Source organism: Somniosus microcephalus, chromosome 7 (assembly GCF_052327205.1).
Source record: "Somniosus microcephalus isolate GS21.2 chromosome 7, FLI_Smic_1.0, whole genome shotgun sequence".
Lineage (NCBI taxonomy): Eukaryota > Metazoa > Chordata > Chondrichthyes > Squaliformes > Somniosidae > Somniosus > Somniosus microcephalus.
In genome coordinates this window covers 248710713-248733444 of record NC_140993.1, presented here as the reverse complement: position 1 = coordinate 248733444, position 22732 = coordinate 248710713, and the positions used below count along the sequence as shown (strand labels likewise).

The window sequence follows — 22732 nt, the reverse complement described above, 5'->3', positions numbered from 1 at the left end:
GTATGGCCTGCATGGGACTCCATTTCCACACTATGTGGTCGACTCTTAATGCCCTCTGAAAAGGCCAATAAGCCCCTCAGTTGAAAAACAATTATAGAATGTGGCCCAGCTAAAACTTCTCAGGGCAACTAGGGTTGTGCAATAAATGTGGCCTTGCCAGTGTCACTCACATACCAACGACAATTAAAGATTTTATGCCAGGATTCGGTTTTAAAAGTCTGAAGATTGTAGAAGGAACAGAAGATTGGAGGAGGGTAAGGAATTCCACAGCTTTTACGTCTTGGGAAAGGATTAATTAGAGTAGGAGACTGCAATGAGTCTTAAATTCAACACGGTGAGGATGCAGTAAGAAGGAAAAACCTGTAGCATAGCATATTTGGAGATCAGGAGGACAAGGTGTAAAATACAGGCAGAGAAGAAAGGTTGCAATGGATAGAGGGAATGGTTGGAAAGATGAGAGAGGATTGCTTATCAGTTGACAAGCTATTTCTTGCATCCTGCCCAGGCATGTAAAAGACATGTTAGAAGATCTGCCCTAGATATGGGAGTAATATTTAAATCTTGGACAGATTTGGATGCAAAAGAAGTGTTTAGTTGCAAAAGAGGAAAGCAAGCTTTTTTTTAAGCCACGGAGGAGACGTGGGAGTTCCATTTGAGATCAGAGAAATCAATGAAGCAAAGAATACCACTGAAAAAGAAGAACTAAGGGTGGAAACCATACAATATGACAGCTGTTGTTTGGACTTGCGAAAGGTATAAAAGAACTGTCTATTTGAAGAATAGAAAAAGACAGGATTACCATTTTGTTATTAAAGGGCGTAGATGATTGATGCAGTGATTCAACCACTGCACTACAGAAAGAATGAAAATTGCATGCACTGAAGGCACACAATCTGGAGAAGGTTGATGAATGTACAGTGAGCTAATTAGCAAATATGTAGACAGGGTTAGATCATGAATGGAGAAGATTATTGATCGGGAGAAGGAAGAGAGTGGAATGGAGAGCAGAGCCCTGGGAACCAAATTAGTTGAAGCAAATGGAGTCAGGATAAGCCATCAACTACAGCACAGATACTGAAGAGGAGGAGATTAGCTAGCCAGCAACATAACTTTTGTGGTAGGCCATGACATAATTTTGTTTGTACACGCTGAGTGAAACCAGAAGTTTGTCATACTATACGTATGCAATCTGTATGTGCAGTTGTTGCAGTCTAAAAGATAATGGGGTTGATTTTAACTCCCTCTGCCTGACAGGGGCCCCAAAATTCACTTACCGCCCCATTCCTGCCCGTCAATATTTACCCGAGGGACTCCGCAGGAGCTTAATTGTAATATGGTAATCGGGATCTTATGACGTACGCAGGATCCCAACGCAATTCTGAGGAACCATTGGGCAGAGCGTGAACTGCACATGGTCCTCCTCTGGTACCACCATTGAATGGCCCAACCAGCGGTCCTCAAATGGACCGTTGAAAACCCCTCAGATAAAGATTTCTGTGGTGGTCAGGAGGAACATGAATGCTTCTCCTGGCACCCCCCCAAAAAAAATCTTCTGGCCAGCCGTGTCCGCACCCCCCCGGCCCCCACCCCCACCCCCCCCCCCCCACCACCTCGAGGATAAAATTTCTGGCTGGGCTCCACGTTGGAACCGCTGAAATGCCCGCTACCCCCCAACTGGCGAGCTACCTGCGGGTTCCAGAACAGCACTCGCAGCTCACCGGCAACATTGAAATGAGGCTCGGCCCGGCCCTCAAAATGGCCTCTCGGCAAGGACATCGGGCAAGATGCGCAAGTGCTTCTCCCACTGTCCGTCAAAAGTAAAATCGGCCCCAGTTTCTTTTTACATAAATAATTTGATTCTGAATTGATATATTTTTTGAGTTGAAGTAGAAACACTGTACTTACACCAGGCAGTTGGTAACTTAGTTGTTTGGCATTTGACAGCGATGAACTGAGTCCCAAAGAAGTCCAAAAAATAATGAAGATGATATTTAGGGTCAACATTATCGTCACCCCGTTCCTTAAAAAAAAAACAAATTGTGAACTTCCTCTTATACTCAGATAACAGAGAAGTTTAATCACATAATGATAATAGAAACATTACGCGTACAGCAACAACAAATTGCATTTATATAGCGCCTTCAACGTAGTAGAATGTCCCGCAGTGCTTTACAGGATTAATCAGACAAAAATTGACACCGATCCAAAGAAGGAGACATTAGGTAGGTTTTAAAGACAGTCTTAAAAGAGGAGAGAGAGGTGGAGAGGTTCAGGAAGTGAATGCCAGAGCTTAGGGCCTGGACAGCTGAAGGTATAGCCGCCAATGGTGGGGTGAAGGAAGTGGGGGATGGATAAGAGACCAGAATTGGAGGAACGCAAAGTTCTTGGAGGGTTGTAGGGCTGGATGATGTTAAAGAGATAGGGAGGGGTGAGGCCATGGAGAGATTTGAACACAAGGATGAGAATTTTTAAAATCAAAGCATTTGGGGACCGGGAGCCAATATAGGTCAGCGAGCACAGGGATGATGGGCGAACAGGACTTGGTGTGAGTTAGGAGATGGGCAGCAGAGTTTTGGATGAGCTCAAGTTTAGGAAGGGTGGAAAAATGGGAGATCGGCCAGGAGAGCATTAGAATAGTCGAGTCTGAAGGTAACAAATGTCTGGGCGAGGGTTTCAGGAGCAGATGAGCTGAGACGGGCGATGTTACGTGGGCAGAAGTCTTGGTGATGGAGAGGGGATATGGGGTCGGAAGCTCAGCACAGGGTCAAGTAGGATGCCAAGGTTGCAAACAGTCTGGTTCAGCCTGAGACCGTGGCCAGGATGGGGGATGGAATCAATGGTTAGGGAACAGAGTTTGTGGCAGGGGCCAAAGATGACGGTTTCAGTCTTCCCAATGATTAAGTGGAGGAAATTACACTTACTTTCCAAAGTGTTTCCATTTAACTTTAATTAATTTCTGCACGACGGGATGCATGATAAGGTCCAGCTGTCGATATTGAACAATCACTTCAAGCTGAATCATATTTGCAAACAGAGAGAAGCATTTTAGTGACTAATGAATGGCACAGCCTCAGACTTACTTAGCCTTTGCTTGTTGAGTGTTAAAGATACTCTCAGAAATCTCTATTCTTAGTGTTAATATATTAACAATCCACTATATGGTCATTTCACAAATGCAATGTAATTTAGTTGAATTTACAATATGCGAACATAAGAAAGACACAATTATATATGGTAGAAAGAAGAATTTTACATTTTGCTGCATTTTGAAACAAAATCATAACCAAAAAAATTACAATGAAATATTGACAGCATTGTGCCACATTTTCAAACAAATAAAGCCCCGTGACTTGTCAGATACCATAGTACCATGTGCACTCATCAATTTGTGTTGCGCACTGCATAACATGTTGCAAGCTGTACCCAGCACATGAAACCATATAACTCTAAGTATCTCGTGGATGTTGAGCAATTTTTATTTTTAATCAAGGAACCTTGTAGACAAACCAATGGCCATTGTGAAGGACGTGACCAAGGTTAAAACAAATTAGGAGAGGAGACAGGATAAATCAAGAACTAGTGGTTAGGTGATGCCAAATTTGGGTTTCAGATATTGTAGAAAGAAGGGAAGGCTCAATGAGTACAGTTTAGTGGTCCCAGCAGAGAATGAGTTGTGGAGGAGACTGTGAATGGTACCTTGATTCAACACAATGAGGGTGCAGAGGGGCGGAAGAGCATGTAAGACAGTGTATATGGAGCTAAGGAGGAACAAGACAGAGAGGAGATTTCAGAAGAGCAGTGACTATCGTAGTATCCGTACAAAGACCAGCAAGACTGTGACAGAGAGAACAATGTGAAAAGTTGGAAGTAAGAAGCTACCGATCAGAAGAAACTTTTTCTGGTATCATGTCAAGGAGTGTGAGAAAAGGTTTTGAAGAACCTCCAAATATATGGGAGGAAGTATTCAAGTCTTAGATGGATTTGGATGGCTCCATAGAAAGTTAAGAATTGTTGAGGGTAACAGAATTGTTTGGCATGAAAGAGGAAACCAAACTCTGGAGACATAAAATGAAAATTCACTGCCTTCCCATTCCCCAAATGAGAGGCAGGCTACGTCAATGATTCGCCCTAACCAGCCACTAGGAGATGCACAAGAGCAGTGTTTACGATTCATGCACGCGATCACCTCAGCACCGGTGCAAAGCAGTTTCAACTTCACACCGACGATAAACTTGTGTAGTATAAATCGAATGTCAAAGCCCAAACTGGCTCTGAAGCAAAGCAGAGTGAGACTACCTCTTCCATGGATTCTCACTCTGCTTCGCTCCAGTGTCAGGTTGTATTTAGAAACATAGAAACAAATTTACACCATAACTGCACTGAAGTTACATTAGCAATATGACTGGCCCCAGGACTCATCCATCAGCTTCCATCTCTTACTATGAGAAAGTGTTTAGCCTCCATTTGGTGCCTGACCATGATGACCCAGCTAATACTGTATCACTCCGGGACATTATATTGTTATCATGCTTTCAACTGAGTTACATAGAATTACATCAAATATACAGCACAGAAGTAGGCCATTCAGCCCAACTAGTCTGTGCTGGTGTTTATACTCCACACGAGTCTCCTCCCATTCCATCTGCCTCACCTCAGCCTTTCAGCATATGCCCTTTTCTCTCATGTACTCGTCTAGTTTCCTTTTGAAAGCATCTAAGGCATTTGCCTCAACCACTTCCTGTGGTAGTGAGTTCCACATTCTTACCTATTTAATAAATTTGAAAAGTCAGTTCTGATATTGAATGCTGAAAGGGTATTTGTAGTGGACAGGAGGTTCTGTTTATTATAGTTTAAAAAAATACAACATTTATTTACACAAACTAGTTCATTTGTTAAAAAAATCTTTCTAGTGCAAAAGTTATTTCCTGTGAACACAGCAACATTTTCTAGCCATCTTCTCTCAAGCATGATAGCCTTATAGTACAACAACAACTTGTATTTATATAGCACCTCAACCTAGTAAAACTTCCCAAGGTGCTTAACAGGAGCAGTCTTCAGTTGGTGACCTTTACTTAGGGAGATCAATTTTTAAAAAATAGTTTTTTTTAAAGAGAAATTCATTTCATGCAGAAAAATAGTGACATTAAAATTTGATGACTACAGTAAACATTTCAACTCTTCCACTTGCATTGATTCATGGCAGCATTCTGCGACTCATTATTCTGTTCACCATCTATTGTTCACTCTACATCTGAACAACCAGCCTGTGCCTGACCTCTGAATACTACCCAGATTAATGAGCCTGCACTTCCAATTTAAAGATGTAATAGAACTTCAAGGCACTCATCAGTGAACCCAGTGAAATCCTAAAAGAGGCAGCATTAGGATCAGGACCAGTAAAGATCTTGGGCTATTCTTAGCTCATAGGTATGAGTTAGTGATTGATTGTTAGACTTGAGAAGCCTCATGTAACAATCGATCTGGGCTCAAACCATTCAGTGAGAACAGAGGCTTTTCCCAGAACCTTGGCATAACACTCTATTTATCAAAACTGAGGTAATACTTACTAAGGACTTGGCGCGACTGTTATTGCTCTCTGTTTCAAAGGAGATTTTGAAAAAAAAAATCAGTGTTACTGAATATCGAGTGCAACATTTTGTGATCTGTATAAGTTACTACAGTATACGGTTAAGCTACAAGTGCAGCATCCAGTCGTCATTCTTTACCTCTACTGGTGAAACATCTCTGCTAAGCAAGGGTTTCAGTTCATCTATATATACATATAAACGAATCGATCTGTCTGTCTATCTGTCTGTCTGTCCTTCTGTCCTCGGGTGTGCGTCTGTCCGGCTATGCGCTCGAAAGTTATAGAGCGTACCTACGCGCGCGTTACCTCCAAAGAAAGCTTACGGTTCCGGGACGGTCGTAAGCGTATTTACTTTTCGGTCGGACGAAAATTGTTCGCGCCTTATGCAAAAAACCTTCAAAATTAAACTCATTATCTGCTACTTAGCATTGATTGACTGACGTCAAGGTTCGACCAATCCTGTGCCGTCACGATTGACCAATCCTGCAGTACAGTCCCCTGATGGTTGGCCAATCGGTGTGTGTGTGTGGGCGGGACTAATCGTTTTCATCTCAGGGATGTGGCATCCATTGTCTCAAGCTAAAAACACCATTTACTTCCAGCTCAAACTACTCTGCTGATCCAGCTTTGAAAAAGTTAGTATCTCTTTTAAAAATAACATAAGATTTACCAAAAATGTTTTATAAGTACTTTCACTTTCATCTTTCAAGGTATTAAAAGGTAGAAATGTTGCCCAGCAGCAGATTGAGAGAGGGACACAGACAGGGCCCAAAAGCCTGGGACTCGATTTAAAATGTTGCCCGGCAGCAGATTCACAGAGGGACACAGAGAGGCCCCAAAGCCTGGCACTCGATTTAAACCGCCTGGCCCAAAACAGCCCTGGCAAAGCCGGGCTCCCCCAGCTAGTTTATAATAAACAGATGAATTCCAAGCTCGTCACTTCTTTTCACTACTCAGTATGGTGCGTCACTACTCGGACCCTATGTTACGACTTCAAAGGTAATCCAAGCTAAAAGTTGGTGTATTTTAAATGATGCCATTACTAAGTGAGTTTTGCAGGGTAATTCCAGTGACATCCCAGAGTGTGTACACTGTGGTGTAATAGTGACAGGATTTGCCATGAGGAGAACCACTTTCAGAAAGAAGAAGAAATCTAGAAAACGTGATAATTCTTTGGGCTTCTGAAGGTTCATATGACTGTGCACCTGCAAAGCGGAGTGAAAAGGCGAAGTTAAAGAAACTGAAATTCTACAGGGTGGAGGAGGGCAATCCAGTGTAAGTGCCAGGATCTGTCCACAATACTGAAAATCAGTCTGGAGTATTGGCTTTGTCCCTGAACCTGCCTAAGTTTGTGAGGAAGGGGAAGGCCCGTGAGTAGGAGGTCTTTTGGAAATACATCTGGGGCACTTCTGGGGCTAAAGAGCTTGGAAATGCTGGCTGAAGTTTGCTGCCCCCCAGCCCCACCCCTCCGCCCTGCTCCAGAGGCTGCCTTGAGTGCCCTTTAATATCAGAGGTCGCGTATAATATACAACAAAAACATTTCAGCCCCTTAACATGGCCTAGACTCCCAGGTGAGATACTTGTCCACCCCCGTCAGTGAGGTGCACTTCAGCTCACCAGGCACACAGGAGTTCACCCTACATCGGGTCCCGACTGAGGGTCAAGGCGCGGGAACTACCCACTTCAGGATACGGTGCTCCTGGTCCCACCCACTTACGTCGATGGCCTGGTAGGGAAGGGCAGAGGCTCCGTCCCCACAAGACCATCCTGGAGACTGTGCCCGACGTATTATGGCTTCTGTGACGTTATGGCAGGAATTCGCTGGAACAGTTGTAGAATTTTGGGACTAATTTGATTTGTGTTGGTGATCGATATCAAGGTGTAATATAAACATTACCCACACCAGCTTCATTTTGGTCACAGCCAAGAACAAATGGCAGCTTCGCTATCATTTATACATCTCTCACTTTTCTGCTTCTTGCTGGCTTATTTCATTTTTGCTGCCAATACTCCAGACTGACTTCCAGTATTGTATCTTGAGGCGGATTAGAACCGACACAGAAACACCTGTTTTCGGAACTCCTTTCAGATTGGCACCTTACAAAGGCCGCTAGATGCTTATTTCCCAACTAGCAGTCAGCCACTATCTGGAACACCAGCTTGATGAGTCAGAACAAACCTGATCAGCAAACATAACAACAACCACCACCTTTCAAATTCAAATGAATTATTTTACCTCGAGATTTCAAATATTGAAATCTGTGTATTGCAAAAAGTGTATCATCTACTGTATGTTACAAAATGCATTTTTCTATTAAATTTCACTTTCTAGATCAATATTTATATTATAATTAACTTCTAAGGTGTTATTATTCCTCAGGACACATAATGCCTGCTGAGTTCTTGCAGCTCTGAACCATTTTCCGTTTTAATCCTCGACAGTTTAATCTGCTCTTCTCCTGAGGTTGCTAATACATTGCTATGCTTCAGTTCCTTAGATGCCAGATGACCTCCAGTACTGCACCCAAGCGGTTATTTTGTTCATATGTGAGCCTTGCTGATGAGTGTGAGCAAACATTGGGGCTTCACAAGCGAGCCTGGTCCTGCCCACATATTCATACTTCAAACATAAGCCGTTGGACAATCAGCAGCAAGAACACTGATTGAATTTCCATTCTCAGACTCAGGGATGTTCAGGGCAATTGTAGTGTCGCTAATGCGGTATAGGCCGAGGATTGAAGCAGGAACCTTCCTTGTCTGCGCGGCCCAGTTTAGCACTGGGCAAACTCTCCAATCCGTTGGAAGACCCAGCATTGTGTGTTATCTTCTATCCTTTTGGTGTTTTTCCAAGCATGGAAGATTCCCACTCACAACCGGACTACTGGAGAGGCATTTCCTTGAAAGGAAGGATGGAGGGTTTGAAAAAATAAGACTGGAATGTGAGTCATTCCCGTCAATGCGCCTCCTACTGGTTGTCTCAGACGTGGCATGGCAAGGCCTGGGAGCGGGTTGCACCCTTGACTTCACAAATGGGGAATTGCGTGCGAGTGCTGCAGAAAGAAAATAAAATGAAGAGGTCCTTTTTAGATAAGCCAATGGGCCTGTGAGTTTGGGAAAAGCTCTACCAAGTCAGGGTACATTAAACACCTCCTTTTAACGGGTGAGACCATTAAAATTACAGGGACTTCTCAAACAAAAAATATCTAAGAAAAATGTAACTGAAATAACCAAATTAGATGAAAGTAGGAAAATCAGAACAAAAATTCTGTGCATTGCCCACTAGTCACAGGCGGTAAGATAACAAAGAGGACCTAATTTGCAACAGGCATAGAGTCATAGAGTCATAGGGCTAGAAATTCACTTTGGGCCCGCCAGCTGGCTTGCGCCCAAAAGTTACCGCTGCGCGCGGAGCCACGTGCGCCCGCCGGAAATTCAGTTTCAGCGCCCCAAGTCGAAGCCGGCCGCAATTCAAGGGTGTGGCCGCCCCCGCTTGGGGCGCTGAAACTGAATTCCGGCGCGCTAGGTGCTGCAGCGCCACCCGCTGCGGTACTGCAGGCCTTCCTCCTTCTCTTAAGGGGGAGGTGCCTGCAACTCCGAGATCGCCGCTCGCTAGTGCCGGCAAATGAGCCCGGCACCACGGAGAAGTGCCGGGCTCCCGGAAAGCAGCCGGCAATGCCGCGGGGTGGGGGGGGGGTGGTGGAGGAGGCTGGGGAAGGAGGTGCGGGCAGGCGGCCGCCGAAAAAGCGGCCGGCCGCACCTCCGCCTTAACTCGCCCCAATAAGGCTGCAGGACAGCCCCGGTTGCTGAACGTTGTTTGCGGCCGCTGCGGAAGAGGCGGCCACAACTAAATATGGGGGTCGGGCCAGTAGCGGGGCGGAACCGGGGCACTGCGCACACCGATGACATCATCGGTGTCGGCGCAGCGCTCCCGGCTACCGCCGCCATTAACGCAGCGCTGAATATCAGCGCAAGCTCCTCTAGTGGCGCAGAAGCCCTCTTTGGGCGGAAACTGGGCGCAAAGCCCACTGAATTTCTAGGCCATAGAGTTATACAGCACAGAAAGAGGCCCTTCGGCCCATCGCGTCCGCGCTGGCCATCAAGCCCTGTCTAATCCCATTTTCCAGCATTTGGTCCATAGCCTTGTATGCTATGGCATTTTAAGTGCTCATCCAAATGCTTCTTGAATGTTGTGAGGGTTCCTGCCTCTACCACCCTTTCAGGCAGTGAGTTCCAGATTCCAACCACCCTCTGGGTGAAAAAGTTTTCCTCAAATCCCCTCTAAACCTCCTGCCCCTTACCTTGAATCTATGCCCCCTTGTTATTGGCCCCTCTACTAAGGGGAAAAGTTCCTTTCTATCCACCCTATCTATGCCCCTCATAATTTTGTACACCTCAATCAGGTCCCCCCTCAGCCTTCTCTGCTCCAAGGAAAACAACCCCAGCCTGTCCAGTCTTTCTTCATAGCTGAAGCGCTCCAGCCCAGGTAACATCCTGGTGAATCTCCTCTGCACCCTCTCCAAAGCAATCACATCCTTCCTATAGTGTGGCGACCAGAACTGCACACAGTACTCCAGCTGTGGCCTTACCAGCGTTTTGTACAGCTCCATCATAACCTCCCTGCTCTTATACTCTATGCCTCGGCTAATGAAGACAAGTGTCCCATATGACTTATTAACCACCTTATCCACCTGTTCTGCTGCCTTCAGGGATCTATGTACATGCACACCAAGGTCCCTCTGATCCTCTGTCTTTCCTAGGGTCTTACCATTCATTGTGTATTCCCTTGCCTTGTTAGTCCGTCCAAAATGCATCACCTCACACTTTTCAGGGTTAAATTCCATTTGCCACTGTTCCGCCCATCTGACCAACCCATCTATATCGTCCTGTAGCCTGAGGCTTCCCGCCTTGCTATTTACCACCCCACCAATTTTTGTGTCATCTGCGAACTTACTGATCATACCTTTTACATTCACATCCAAATCATTAATGTAGACCACAAACAGCAAGGGACCGAGCACCGATCCCTGCGGTACCCCAGTGTAAACACATTCAAAAATGAACAACTTCTCCTTTGACTCCACTCACTTCCTCCAAATCAAAGCTGTTGCTATGGGAACCCGCATGGGTCCTAGCTATACCTGCCTTTCTGTGGGATATGTGGAATACTCTTTGTTCCAGTCCTACTCAGGCCCCCCCCCTCTTTTTCCGGTACATTGATGGCTGTATTGGTGCCATTTCCTGCTTTCGTCCTGAACTAGATAATTTCATCCACTTTGCTTCCAATTTCCACCCTTCCCTCACCTTCACATGGTCCATCTCTGACTCTTCCCTTCCCTTCCTCGACTTCTCCGTCTCCATTTCTGGGAATAGGTTAGTGACCAACATTCACTACAAGCCCACTGACTCCCATAGCTACCTGGACTACACTTCCTCCCACCCCGCTTCCTGTAAGGACTCTATTCCATTCTCCTAGTTTCTCCGTCTCCGCCGCATCTGCTCTGACGATGCCACCTTCCATATCAGTGCTTCCGACGTGTCTTCCTTTTTCCTCAACCGAGGATTCCCCTCTACTGTGGTTGACACGGCCCTCGACCGTGTCCGTTCTATCTCCCGCACTTCTGCCCTCACCCCTGCCCATCCCTCCCGGAACCACGATAGAGTTTCCCTTGTCCTCACCTTTCACCCCACCAGCCTCCACATTCAACGGATCATCCTCCGCCATTTCCGCCACCTCCAGCATGATCCCACCACCAAACGCATCTTCCCCTCACCTCCCCTTTCAGTATTCCGAAGGGACCGCTCCCTCCGCGACACCCTGGTCCACTCCTCTATCACCCACCAACACCCCTTCCCCTTCACCCGGCACCTTCCCGTGCAAGCGCAGGAGATGCAACACATGCCCTTATACCTCCCCCCTTCCCACCATCCAGGGCCCCAAACACCCCTTCCTTGTGAAGCAGTGATTTACTTGTACTTCTTGCAATTTAGTATACTGTATTCGCTGCTCACGATGCGGTCTCCTCTACATTGGGGAGACCAAACACAGATTGGGTGACCGCTTTGCGGAATATCTCCGTTCAGTCCGTAAAGGGGACCCCGAGCTTCCGGTCGCCTGTCACTTTAATTCTCCGCTCCATTCTCACTCAGACCTCACCGTCCTCAGCCTCTTGCATTGTTCCACGGAAGCACAGCGTAACCTCGAGGAACAGCACCTCATCTTTCGATTAGGCACTTTACAGCCTTCTGGACTCAACAGAGTTCAACAATTTCAGATCATAACCTCGGCCCCTATCACATATATATTTTTTATCCACACCTTTGTTTGTGTCTTTTCTTCTCTCCCACATGGCAGCTGTCTTTCATTTTGCCAGCGCAATTTACAATTCATCTAGAGCCATCTTTTGTTTCTTAACCTGTCCCATTACCAACTCCTTTTGCCTTGAATATCTCTTAATGTCTCTTAATCTCTCCGGCCTTCCATCCTATCACAGACCTTCCCTTTTGTTCTTTCCTCCCCTCCCCCCTTTCCCAGCACCTAAACTTGCTTAAAAATCTGTTCCATTTCCTGCTTTTTTCCAGTTCTGACGAAAGGTCATCGACCCGAAACGTTAACTCTGTTTCTCTCTTCACAGATGCTGCCTGACCTGCTGAGTCTCTCCAGCATTTTCTGTTTTTATTTCAGATTTCCAGCATCTGCAGTATTTTCTTTTTGTATCAGTGTAAACACAGGGTCACTCAAGCCTCACGTCAATGGGACACATCAAGGGGTGACACCATTACATTTTCTGGGTTGGGTAGGCCCATCATAATAGAAACATAGAAGATAGGAGCAGGAGTAGGCTGTGGTAAACCACTGTTATAGTTATCACTGTATATTGTTCTCACTGTTCTCACTGTCACATCACTACACGAGGTCGCCTCTTGTCGCACTGTTATACCTGGGCTGACCACCTCCGACTCCGCCCATTACCTGCCCAGGTATAAAGGTAGCTGACTGGCTAGTATTCCTCCCTGTTGGATCGGATCACCCACGAGGGTGGGCTCTGTTATTTAGCCAATAAAAACCTTCAGTTACGTTCTTAACTCGTCGCCTTTTATTGGACTAATTGATAGGCATATCAATTTTATTGACTAAATTTTAAAGATGTCTGATAATGAACAGCAACAGCAAGGAGCTCACCCAGCAGCACAGCAACAGCAGCCTCCAGACAACGGGCCACACCAGCCGGCTTGGCTGCAAGCCTTGAAACCACCATACCTGGATCTAAACCCACAGGCACCAAACTCAGCCAACGACTTCAAACACTGGCTGGACTGCTTCGAATCGTACCTGGAGGAAGCCGTCGTCCCTCAGAGATCCAAACTAAGAGTCCTGAAAGCCCAAGCGAGCCCGAGAGTATATACACTCATCCAGGACATGACTACGTACGACGACGCCATCAACCTACTGAAACAGCAGTACCGGAGCCCGGTAAACTACATGTACACTAGGCATCTCTTAAGATCTCGCCAGCAACAGCCAGGAGAATCGATAGCTGAATTTTCACGAGCGCTGAGACAACTCGGCAGGAACTGTGACTTTAAAGCGGTGACGGCTACTGCGAACATGGAAGACAATGTCCGCGACGCCTTGGTGAGAGGCCTACGTTCCGACTACACACGGCAAAGACTGCTTGAAGCTAAGGACATAGACCTGGACAAGGCCGAAGCCCTCGCCCTCACCCTAGAGGCCACCCAGCAAGACCAGGAAGCGTTTGCCAGGTACTATTCGCGACCCTGGGACTCGGGCCCGACCCCCACCCCACCACCCTTCACAGCGCTGCCCCCGGGACCTACCTCAGCGTCTGCATCACGGATCCGACCGGGCCCGCTAGCCCCGGTACCGGCCCCGACATCAGGCAACCCCGATCGGGCCGCTGGCTGCTTCTTTTGCGGCCAGGAGAAGCATCCGAGGTCGCGCTGCCCAGCCAAAAACTCGACCTGCAAAACCTGCCTCAAGAAAGGCCACTTCTCCAAGGCCTGCAGAAGCAAATCCTCAGAAGCCAGCAGTGCCTCATGCGAACCCTGGGGGCGGCCATCTTTGTGCGGGGCAGCCGAAGCCTGCAGAGCCTCATGGGAAAACCAGGGGCGGCCATCTTTGTGCGGGGCAGCCGAAGCCTGCAGAGCCTCATGGGAACAGCAGGGGCGGCCATCTTTGTGCGGGGCAAACGATTTAAACAGAGCCTCATGTGAACTACGGGGGCCGCCATCTTCGCCGCCATCTTGTCATGACAACGACGCGCTCATCTACACCCTAGCTTCCGTGACCCTGGATCAAGCCCGCCCGCACCACCTGGCCAGCTCAATGATGGACATCAAAGTCAACGGCCACGCCACGACCTGCCTGTTCGACAGCGGAAGCACGGAGAGCTTCATCCACCCAGACACGGTGAGCCACTACTCCCTCCCCGTCCTGCCAACGCGCAGCCGCATCTCGATGGCATCGAGGTCGCACGCCACAGACATCAGCGGCTACTGTGTCGTGACATTGTCGGTTAAAGGGACAGAGTATAAAAATTTTAAACTCCTCGTACTCCCCCAGCTGTGCGCTGCCGTCATACTAGGGCTGGACTTCCAATCCCACCTCCAAAGTGTAACCCTAGCATACGGTGGACCCCTCCCCCCACTCACAGTCGACAACCAGCGAAAGTTAAACCGCCCACCGCGTAACACCTGCAGCCTATCCACCCTCAAGGTACCGCCACCTTCCCTGTTCGCTAACCTCACCCCCGACTGCAAACCTGTCGCTACTAAGAGCAGGCGGTACAGCGCTGGGGACAGAGCCTTCATTAGCTCTGAGGTGCAGCGACTCCTGAAAGAGGGCATTATTGAGGGGAGCAGCAGCCCCTGGCGTGCCCAGGTGGTGGTAGTCAAGACCGGCGACAAAAATCGCCTGGTTATCGACTACAGCCAGACCATAAACAGATACACCCAGCTGGACGCATACCCCCTCCCCCGCATATCGGACATGGTCAATGAGATTGCACAATACCGCGTATTCTCGACCATCGACCTCAAGTCGGCCTACCACCAACTCCCCATCAGCCCGGAGGACAGCCAGTACACCGCCTTCGAGGCGAATGGCTATATACATAGTGACCGGGGCGCCTCCTTCATGAGCGAGGAACTCCGTCAGTTCCTATTGGAGAGGGGTATTGCAGCAAGCAGGACCACCAGCTACAACCCCCGAGGGAACGGCCAGGTGGAAAGAGAGAACGCGACGGTATGGAAGGCCACCCTCTTAGCCTTAAAGTCTAAGGGCCTCCCAACCTCCCGCTGGCAAGAGGTCCTCCCGATTGCGCTGCACTCCATCCGGTCACTACTTTGCACTGCCATTAACACCACCCCCCATGCTCGAATGTTTGTCTTCCCCAGGAAGTCGACTACGGGAACCACCCTACCAACCTGGCTGACCTCTCCGGGACCCGTCTTGCTGCGAAAGCACGTGAGGGCCCATAAAACGGACCCCCTGGTCGAGAAGGTGAACCTCCTGCACGCCAACCCCCAGTACGCCTATGTGGCTTACCCAGACGGACGGGAGGACACTGTCTCCTTACGAGACCTCGCACCCTCACCCCCCCCTCCCAACCCCCCAAGTCCAGCCGAGGTAGACGGCATGCCGGAACCCCACGAGCCTTTGCCGACTACGCAGACACCAGCTTTAACACCGGATAATGTAACACCGCCGCTGCGACGATCGGAGAGGCTAACGAAGCCTCCGGACAGACTGACATACCAGAGCTGGTAATACACTTCACCCCGTCGGACTCTAATCTAAACAAGGGGTGAATGTGGTAAACCACTGTTATAGTTATCACTGTATATTGTTCTCACTGTTCTCACTGTCACATCACTACACGAGGTCGCCTCTTGTCGCACTGTTATACCTGGGCTGACCACCTCCGACTCCGCCCATTACCTGCCCAGGTATAAAGGTAGCTGACTGGCTAGTATTCCTCCCTGTTGGATCGGATCACCCACGAGGGTGGGCTCTGTTATTTAGCCAATAAAAACCTTCAGTTACGTTCTTAACTCGTCGCCTTTTATTGGACTAATTGATAGGCATATCATAGGCCATTCGGTCCTTCGAACCTGCTCCGCCATTCAATGAGATCCTGGCTGATCATCCAAATTCAGTACCCTGTCCCTGCCTTCTCCCCATATCCCTTGATCCCTTTAGCCTTAAGAAATATATCCAACTCTTTCTTGAATATATTTAATGAACTGACCTCCACCGCCCTCTGTGGCAGAGAATTCCACAGGTTCACCACTCTCTGGGTGAAGAAATTCCTCCTCATTTCAGTCCTAAATGGCCTACCCCTTATCCTTAGACTATGACCCCTGGTTCTGGACTCCCCGACCATCGGGAACATCCTTCCAGCATCTAGTCTGTCCAGGCCTGACAGAATTTTATAGGTTTCGATGAGATCCCCTCTCAATCTTCTAAACTCCAGTGAGTATAAGCCCAATCGACACATTCTCTCCTCATACGTCATTCCTGCCATCCCAGGTATCAGCCTGGTGAATCTTTGCTGCACTCCTTCCATGGCAAGAACGTCCTTCCTCAGATAAGGTGACCAAAACTGCACACAATACTCAAGATGTGGTCTCACCAAGGCCCTGTACAACTGTAGCAAGACATCCTTGTTCCTGTACTTGAACCCTCTTGCTACGAAGGCCAACATACCATTTGCCTTCTTAACCGCCTGCTGCACCTGCATGCTTACCTTCAGCGACTGGTGCACAAGGACACCCAAGTCTCTTTGCACGTCCCCTTCTCCCAATCTATTGCCATTCAAATAATAATCTGCCTTCCTGTTTTTGCCACCAAAGTGGATAACCTCACATTTATCCACATTATAGTGCATTTGCCATGTTTCTGCCCAATCACCTAACCTGTCCAAATCGTACTGGAGTTTCATGACCTCCTCCTCACAGCCTACCCTCCCACCCAGCTTTGTGTCGTCTGCAAATTTGGAGATATTACATCCAATTCCCTCGTCCAGATCATGAATATATATTGCAAACAGCTGGGGTCCTAGGACCGATCCTTGCGGTACCCACTAGTCACTGCCTGCCACTCGGAAAACGACCCGTTTATTCCAACTCTTTGCTTTCTGTCCGCCAACCAGTTCTCTATCCAAGTCAATACCTTGCCCCCAATCCCATGTGCCTTAATTTTGCACGCTAATCTCTTATGCGGGACCTTATCGAAAGCCTTCTGAAAGTCCAAATACACCACATCCACTGGTTCTCCCTTATCTATTTTACCAGTTACATCCTCAAAAAATTCCAGTAGATTAGTCAAGCATGATTTACCTTTTGTAAATCCATGTTGACTTTGTCCGATCCTGTCACTGCTTTCCAAGTGCTCTGCTATTACATCTTTTATAATGGACTCTAGCATTTTCCCCACTACCGATGTCAGGCTTACCGGTCTATAATTCCCCACTTTTTCTCTGCCACCTTTTTTGAATAGTGGGGTAACATTAGCTACCCTCCAATCCATGGGTACTGTTCCAGAGACTATCAAGTTCTGGAAGATGACCAGCAATGCATCTACTATTTCTAGGGCCACTTCCTTAAGTACCCTGGGATGTAGACCATCAGGCCCTGGGGATTTATCGGCCTTCAGTCCCATCAATTTTCCTAACACCATTTCCCTACAAATACTGATTTCTTTCAGTTCCACCCCTTCATCAGACCCTATGTTCCCCGGCATTTCTGGGAGGTTATTTGTGTCCTCCTTTGTGAAGACAGAACCAAAATATGTATTTAGTTAGTCTTCCATTTCTTTGTTCCCCATTATAAATTCCCCCGATTCTGACTGCAAGGGACCTACGCTTGACTTCACCAATCTTTTTCTCTTCACATATCTATAAAAGCTTTTACAGTCAGTTTTTATGTTCCCTGAAAGCTTACTCTCATATTCTATTTTCCCTTTCTTAATTAATCCCTTTGTCCTCCTTTGTTGAATCCTAAACTGCTCCCAATCCTCAGGATTATTGCTTTTTCTGGCCAATTTGTATGTCCTCTCCTTGGATCTTATGCTATCCCTAATTTCCCTTGTTAGTCACGGTTGAGTCACCTTTTTTGTTTTATTTTTATGCCAAACTGGGATGAACAACTTCTGTAGTTCATCCATTCGGTCTTTGAATGTTTGCTATTGCCTATCCACCGTCAACCCTTTGAGTGCCATTCCCCAATCAATCCTACCCAACTCGCTCCTCAGACCATTGTAGTTTCCTTTATTTAAATTGAGGACCCTAGTTTCTGAGTCAACTACTTCATTCTCCATCTTAATGAAGAATTCGATCATATTATGATCTCTCCGACCCAAGGGGCCTCGTATAACAAGATTGCTAATGAAGCCTTTCTTGTTACATAATACCCAGTCTAAGATGGCCTGATCTCTGGTTGGTTCCTCAACATATTGGTCCAGGAAACCATCCCGTAAACACGCCAGGAATTCCTCCTCCACAGTATTGTTACTAATTTGGTTAGCCCAATCTATATGTAGGTTAAAGTCACCCATGATGACTGCTGTGCCCTTATTGCACGCTTCTTTAATTTCCCTTTTAATGCCATCCCCAACCTCCACCTTACTGTTTGGAGGTCTATATACCACTCCCACTGATGTTTTTTTCCCCTTAGTATTTCTCAATTCTACCCATACAGATTCCACATCATCAGAGCTAATATCCTTCATTACAATTGTGTAAATCCCTTCTTTAACCAGTAATGCTACCCCACCCCCCTTTCCTTTTTGCCTATCTTTCCTGAATATCGAATACCCCTGGATGTTGAGTTCCCAGTCTTGGTATTTAAACCAAAAATAAATGAATGTAGCAAAATTAAATGAAAATTGTGAAATCAGTGGCGTCAAACTAAAAATTCCATGCAGGACCCACCAGTCCTGGAAGGCAACACAATGAAGAGGTCCTACTGTGAAGTGGGCTGGTCAAATGCAGAGTCAGGCAAGCCTCGCTTCACCAAGGCACAATCAAGTACCACTCCTTAAAGCCCCGACACCACTAAATTGTTTTCCAGGTTGGGTTGGCCCTACCCAAACTAATATTGAAACAAAATTAGCTTAAAACAAAATACTAAATTACAATGGTGAAGTGAGGGGAAATCAAAACAAAGATTCTATGCAGTACCCACCGGTCACAAAGAGCAACACAAAGGGCCATCAGCAAAGGTGGAAAAGAGGATTTGAAGCTGCTGAATGTTCAGTGAAAGTCGCCAGCTAATGTGTAGCTCTGATCAGCAAAGCTATCCATGCACAGGGATGCATTTCAGTCAACACAAGTTATTCTAGATGCCTGAAGAAGCCACTTGTTGGAAATTTGCATGCAATTTTGGGCACCTTGTCTTGGAAAAAGTTGTTGATCCACTAGAGAGGTTTCAGAGACGAGCAACAAAGATGCTTCTGGGCAAGCAGCACAGCTGTAAGAAATAGCTGTTAGAGTCAAAGATGGGTTTTAATTCTTAGAACAGAGACTGACACCATGCAGCCGGGAACAGAGAGCAGAAATGCCAGCAAGGTCGAATATCAAGCATCAAAAGACAAATAGAAGTGAGAAGGGAATCGTAAAATGCAAAACAAAACAGGGTGGGGGATAATAGACAAAAATGGAGCCGAAAAGTCATAAAATGTCCTTAAAGAAACATAACAAAACATTCCTCAGAAAGATAAGAGGGAGGCCTTGTCAGCCATGCAGAAAGGGACGGCGAGGGATGCCTTCCCACTTCACAATTGGACAATAGGATGGGGGATCAAATGATTGACACCAGGTGATTACCAGCCCACCGAAATAAATATAAATATAGACGACCAAGAGAGGAAATCAGGCAGTTATGGGCGAAGGCTTCCCCGAGGTGGCTACGGCCTAACACCTTGATCAAGTTTAGCCTCGGAGGTGGCTCACAGCCTCACACCTCCAACAGCTTGAGAGGTGACCCAACGGAAGTGACCACTGCAGCAGACTCCAGGAATCCACCCAATCCGAGACCACCGTACTGCCTCCCCGTCCGTCCGGTCATGGCATTCCAATTCAGGAGTCATAGATCGCTCCCACTGTCACGGGTTGTATGTCTATTATACTCAGCTTAAACCATATGTAATACCTGATTATGCTTTAAAACTGTAGCTCTTTAATAAAAGCCTTACAACTTCTAAAGCCCTGTTGGGTAATCTGTGTGTGAGCCTGTGATCCTGATCTTACACAGCACAGCACATGGACTGCACAGTTCACCAACAAATTGTGAATGACCTGCTTCCCATGTGTTTTAAATAAGCAGTTTAAGTGGTACTACAGTTATATCACACACTTCATCCATACTTGTAAGAAGAGGTTTATGGTAAGTATGCAGGTGGAGCCTGCATCGGAGGCCTGCCGTGTGACTAAGAGCGCCCTGTTATATATTAGATTGGACATTAGTCTAACTTGTTCAGATGTCCCCTGATAATTGTGGAAGTCTTAGATCCAAAATACTTGCACATGGGTCCTGAGTATTCAGCCTAGGCTCAGCCTGTTTGTATGAGTCAAGCTGTAAAACAACATGTTAATTTAATTGATGAGTCAGCTCACCTGAAGGTTGGGGTATCAGAATGTTCAGCATGAAGTATTGTTTTCGGTTAGCTTTGTCCTTAATGAGAAACTGATCCAAGGCCATTTCTGCCTATGGGATTCAGCAAAAAAGATGCTTTATTCATCATTGCCGTGCTTCCCACATTACAACAGTGACTACACTTCAAAAGTACTTCATTGGCTGTAAAGCACTTCGGAACGTCCTGAGGTCGTGGCACGATATAAATGTATGTCTTTCTTTCTTTATACGTTCTGGGATTATATAAAAATCTTTCCAACTTTCTCTCCTCTTCCCTTCCTTTCATGAAGGTGGCTTCTCACGCCAGAGTACAATTCCATGGGTGCTGATAGCACTCTGGTACCTAACCCAAGGAGCCGTTCATCTTGTGTACTCATAGACTGTGGGCACTAGCTGACTACACGTATACACCCAGCAGCAAGGGTCACTGGACAACAAGCAGGTGCAGCAAACCTGGCTCATTTCCCCCCCCTCCACCGCAGGTACACGAAGAAAGAAAGAAAGACAGACTTGCATTTCTATAGTGCCTTTGATGACCACCGAACGTCTCAAAGCGTTTTACAGCCAATTAAGTACTTTTGAAGTGGAGTCACTGTTGTAATGTAGGAAACCAAGTGTAGCACTTCATTGCCACCCTAAGTAACTCAGCACAGAGCAGGGGACCAAACTTGAGGCCTTCCTGACCAGTATGTCTCAGTGCCACACCATCTGGTGGAATCATACAACAACAACAACAACTTGTATTTATATAGCGCCTTTAATGTAATAAAATGTCCCAAGGGGCATCACAGGAGTATTATAAAACAAAAATTTGACACCGAGCCACGTTAAGGAGAAATTGGGGCAGGTGACCAAAAGCTTGGTCAAAGAGGTAGGTTTTAAGGAGCGTCTTAAAGGAGGAAAAAGAGGTGGAGAGGCGGAGAGGTTTAGGAAGGGAATTCCAGAGCTTAGGGTCTAGCCAACAGAAGGCACGGCTACCGATGGTTGAGCAATTATAATCAGGGATGCTCAAGAGGACAGAATTTAAGGAGCGCAGATATCTCGGGGGGGGGGGGGGGGTGGAGTTGCGGGGTTGGAGAAGATTACAGAGATAGGGAGGGGCGAGGCCATGGAGGGATTTGAAAACAAGGTTGAGAATTTTAAAATCGAGGAGTTGCGCAACCGGGAGCCAATGTAGGTCAGCAAGCACAGGGTGAACGGAACTTGATGCGAGTTAGGACATGGGCAGCTGAGTTTTGGATGACCTCAAGTTTATGTAGGGTAGAATGTGGGAGGCGAGCCAGGAGTGCGTTGGAATAGTCAAGTCCAGAGGTAACAAAGGCATGGATGAGGGTTTCAGCAGCAGAAGAGCTGAGGTGGGGCAGAGACAGGCAAAGTTACAGATGTGGAAATAGGCGGGCTTAGTTATGCCGCAGATATGTGGTTGGAAGCTCATTTCGGGGTCAAATATGACACCAAGGTTGCGAACAGTCTGGTTCAGCCTTAGACAGTTGCCAGGGAGAGGGATGGAGTCGGTGGCTAGGGAACAGTTCATGACGGGGACTGAAGCCGATGGCTGTGATTTTCTTTACCTCAGTGGGTCCATGGCGGGTGATGTCAGTGGCGGGTTGCGGCCCCGCTGATGGCTCCATCCCGCTCTGTGAAATGACTATTTGTTGATGGGGCCTGCCCAGCGCGTTTCCCGGGCCAATTAGAGGAAGCGGGTCTGGTGACATTATTTCAGGACGCGTCATCAGCCGGTTTCCTTAAAGGGACCATGGCCAACTTTATCCTGACATTTGTGCTGTCGGTGTTCTACAGCATTGAAGTGCTGCAAACACTGACAATGACTGCAGAGGTGCAGGGTTGCACCCAGGTTCTCCCATGACTCCCTCCATATGCTTATGGAGGGAGTCAGAGCACACAGTGAGGTCCTCTTCCCTTCCGATGGGCAGAAGAAACCTCCCCAGGAGATCAACACAGCCTGTTTGCACATTGCACAGGAGGGCACAAGCAGGGATATCGTCAGGAGGACCTGGGTGCAGTGGCGCAAACCTTTCAATGATCTCATTAGATCACAAAACGTTAGTACAAAGCCACATTCACCTTCATCCTGCTGTGCCTCTCATTACATCCCCATCACTCTGCCTTCCCTACCCTACTCCTGCACATCCTTACTCACACCAACTTACCTTGCACCTCCACCCATCCCTCTCTATCTACATTATCACTTCCCCATCTCACTAGCCACCCCTCACACTCACCCTCATCCTAGTCCAATCATACCAACTAATAACAAGGGTAGCACTTGGATGTTTTATCCAATGTTCATGTAAAGTTTCTGTTAATGTGTCGTCAAACATTCAAACCTTTATTTTCAACACTTTGCGTTCTTGGACAGATTTGTGTGCACCTTTGGAAGTGGCTGAGGGAGTTAGAATGAATGGTGAGACATAACGGTACCCTCCGCAATGGTGATGAGTGTGAAAGAAATGGCTTGGACATTGTAGGGAT

The 22732-nt window shown here is 47.1% G+C and overlaps 1 protein-coding gene across 1 annotated transcript in view; it reads right to left on the bottom strand.

Moving 5' to 3' along the window:
• LOC147115212 (uncharacterized) overlaps nt 1-22732 on the bottom strand; it is a 139617-nt gene that overhangs the window by 58607 nt on the left and 58278 nt on the right. Inside the window, exons 8-11 of the mRNA XM_085993576.1 lie at nt 20221-20311; nt 5568-5596; nt 2922-3013; nt 1906-2020 (exon numbers count right to left, since the gene is read on the bottom strand). Coding sequence (XP_085849702.1) covers nt 1906-2020; nt 2922-3013; nt 5568-5596; nt 20221-20311 — 327 coding nt within the window. The remainder of the gene's footprint in view (nt 1-1905; nt 2021-2921; nt 3014-5567; nt 5597-20220; nt 20312-22732) is intronic.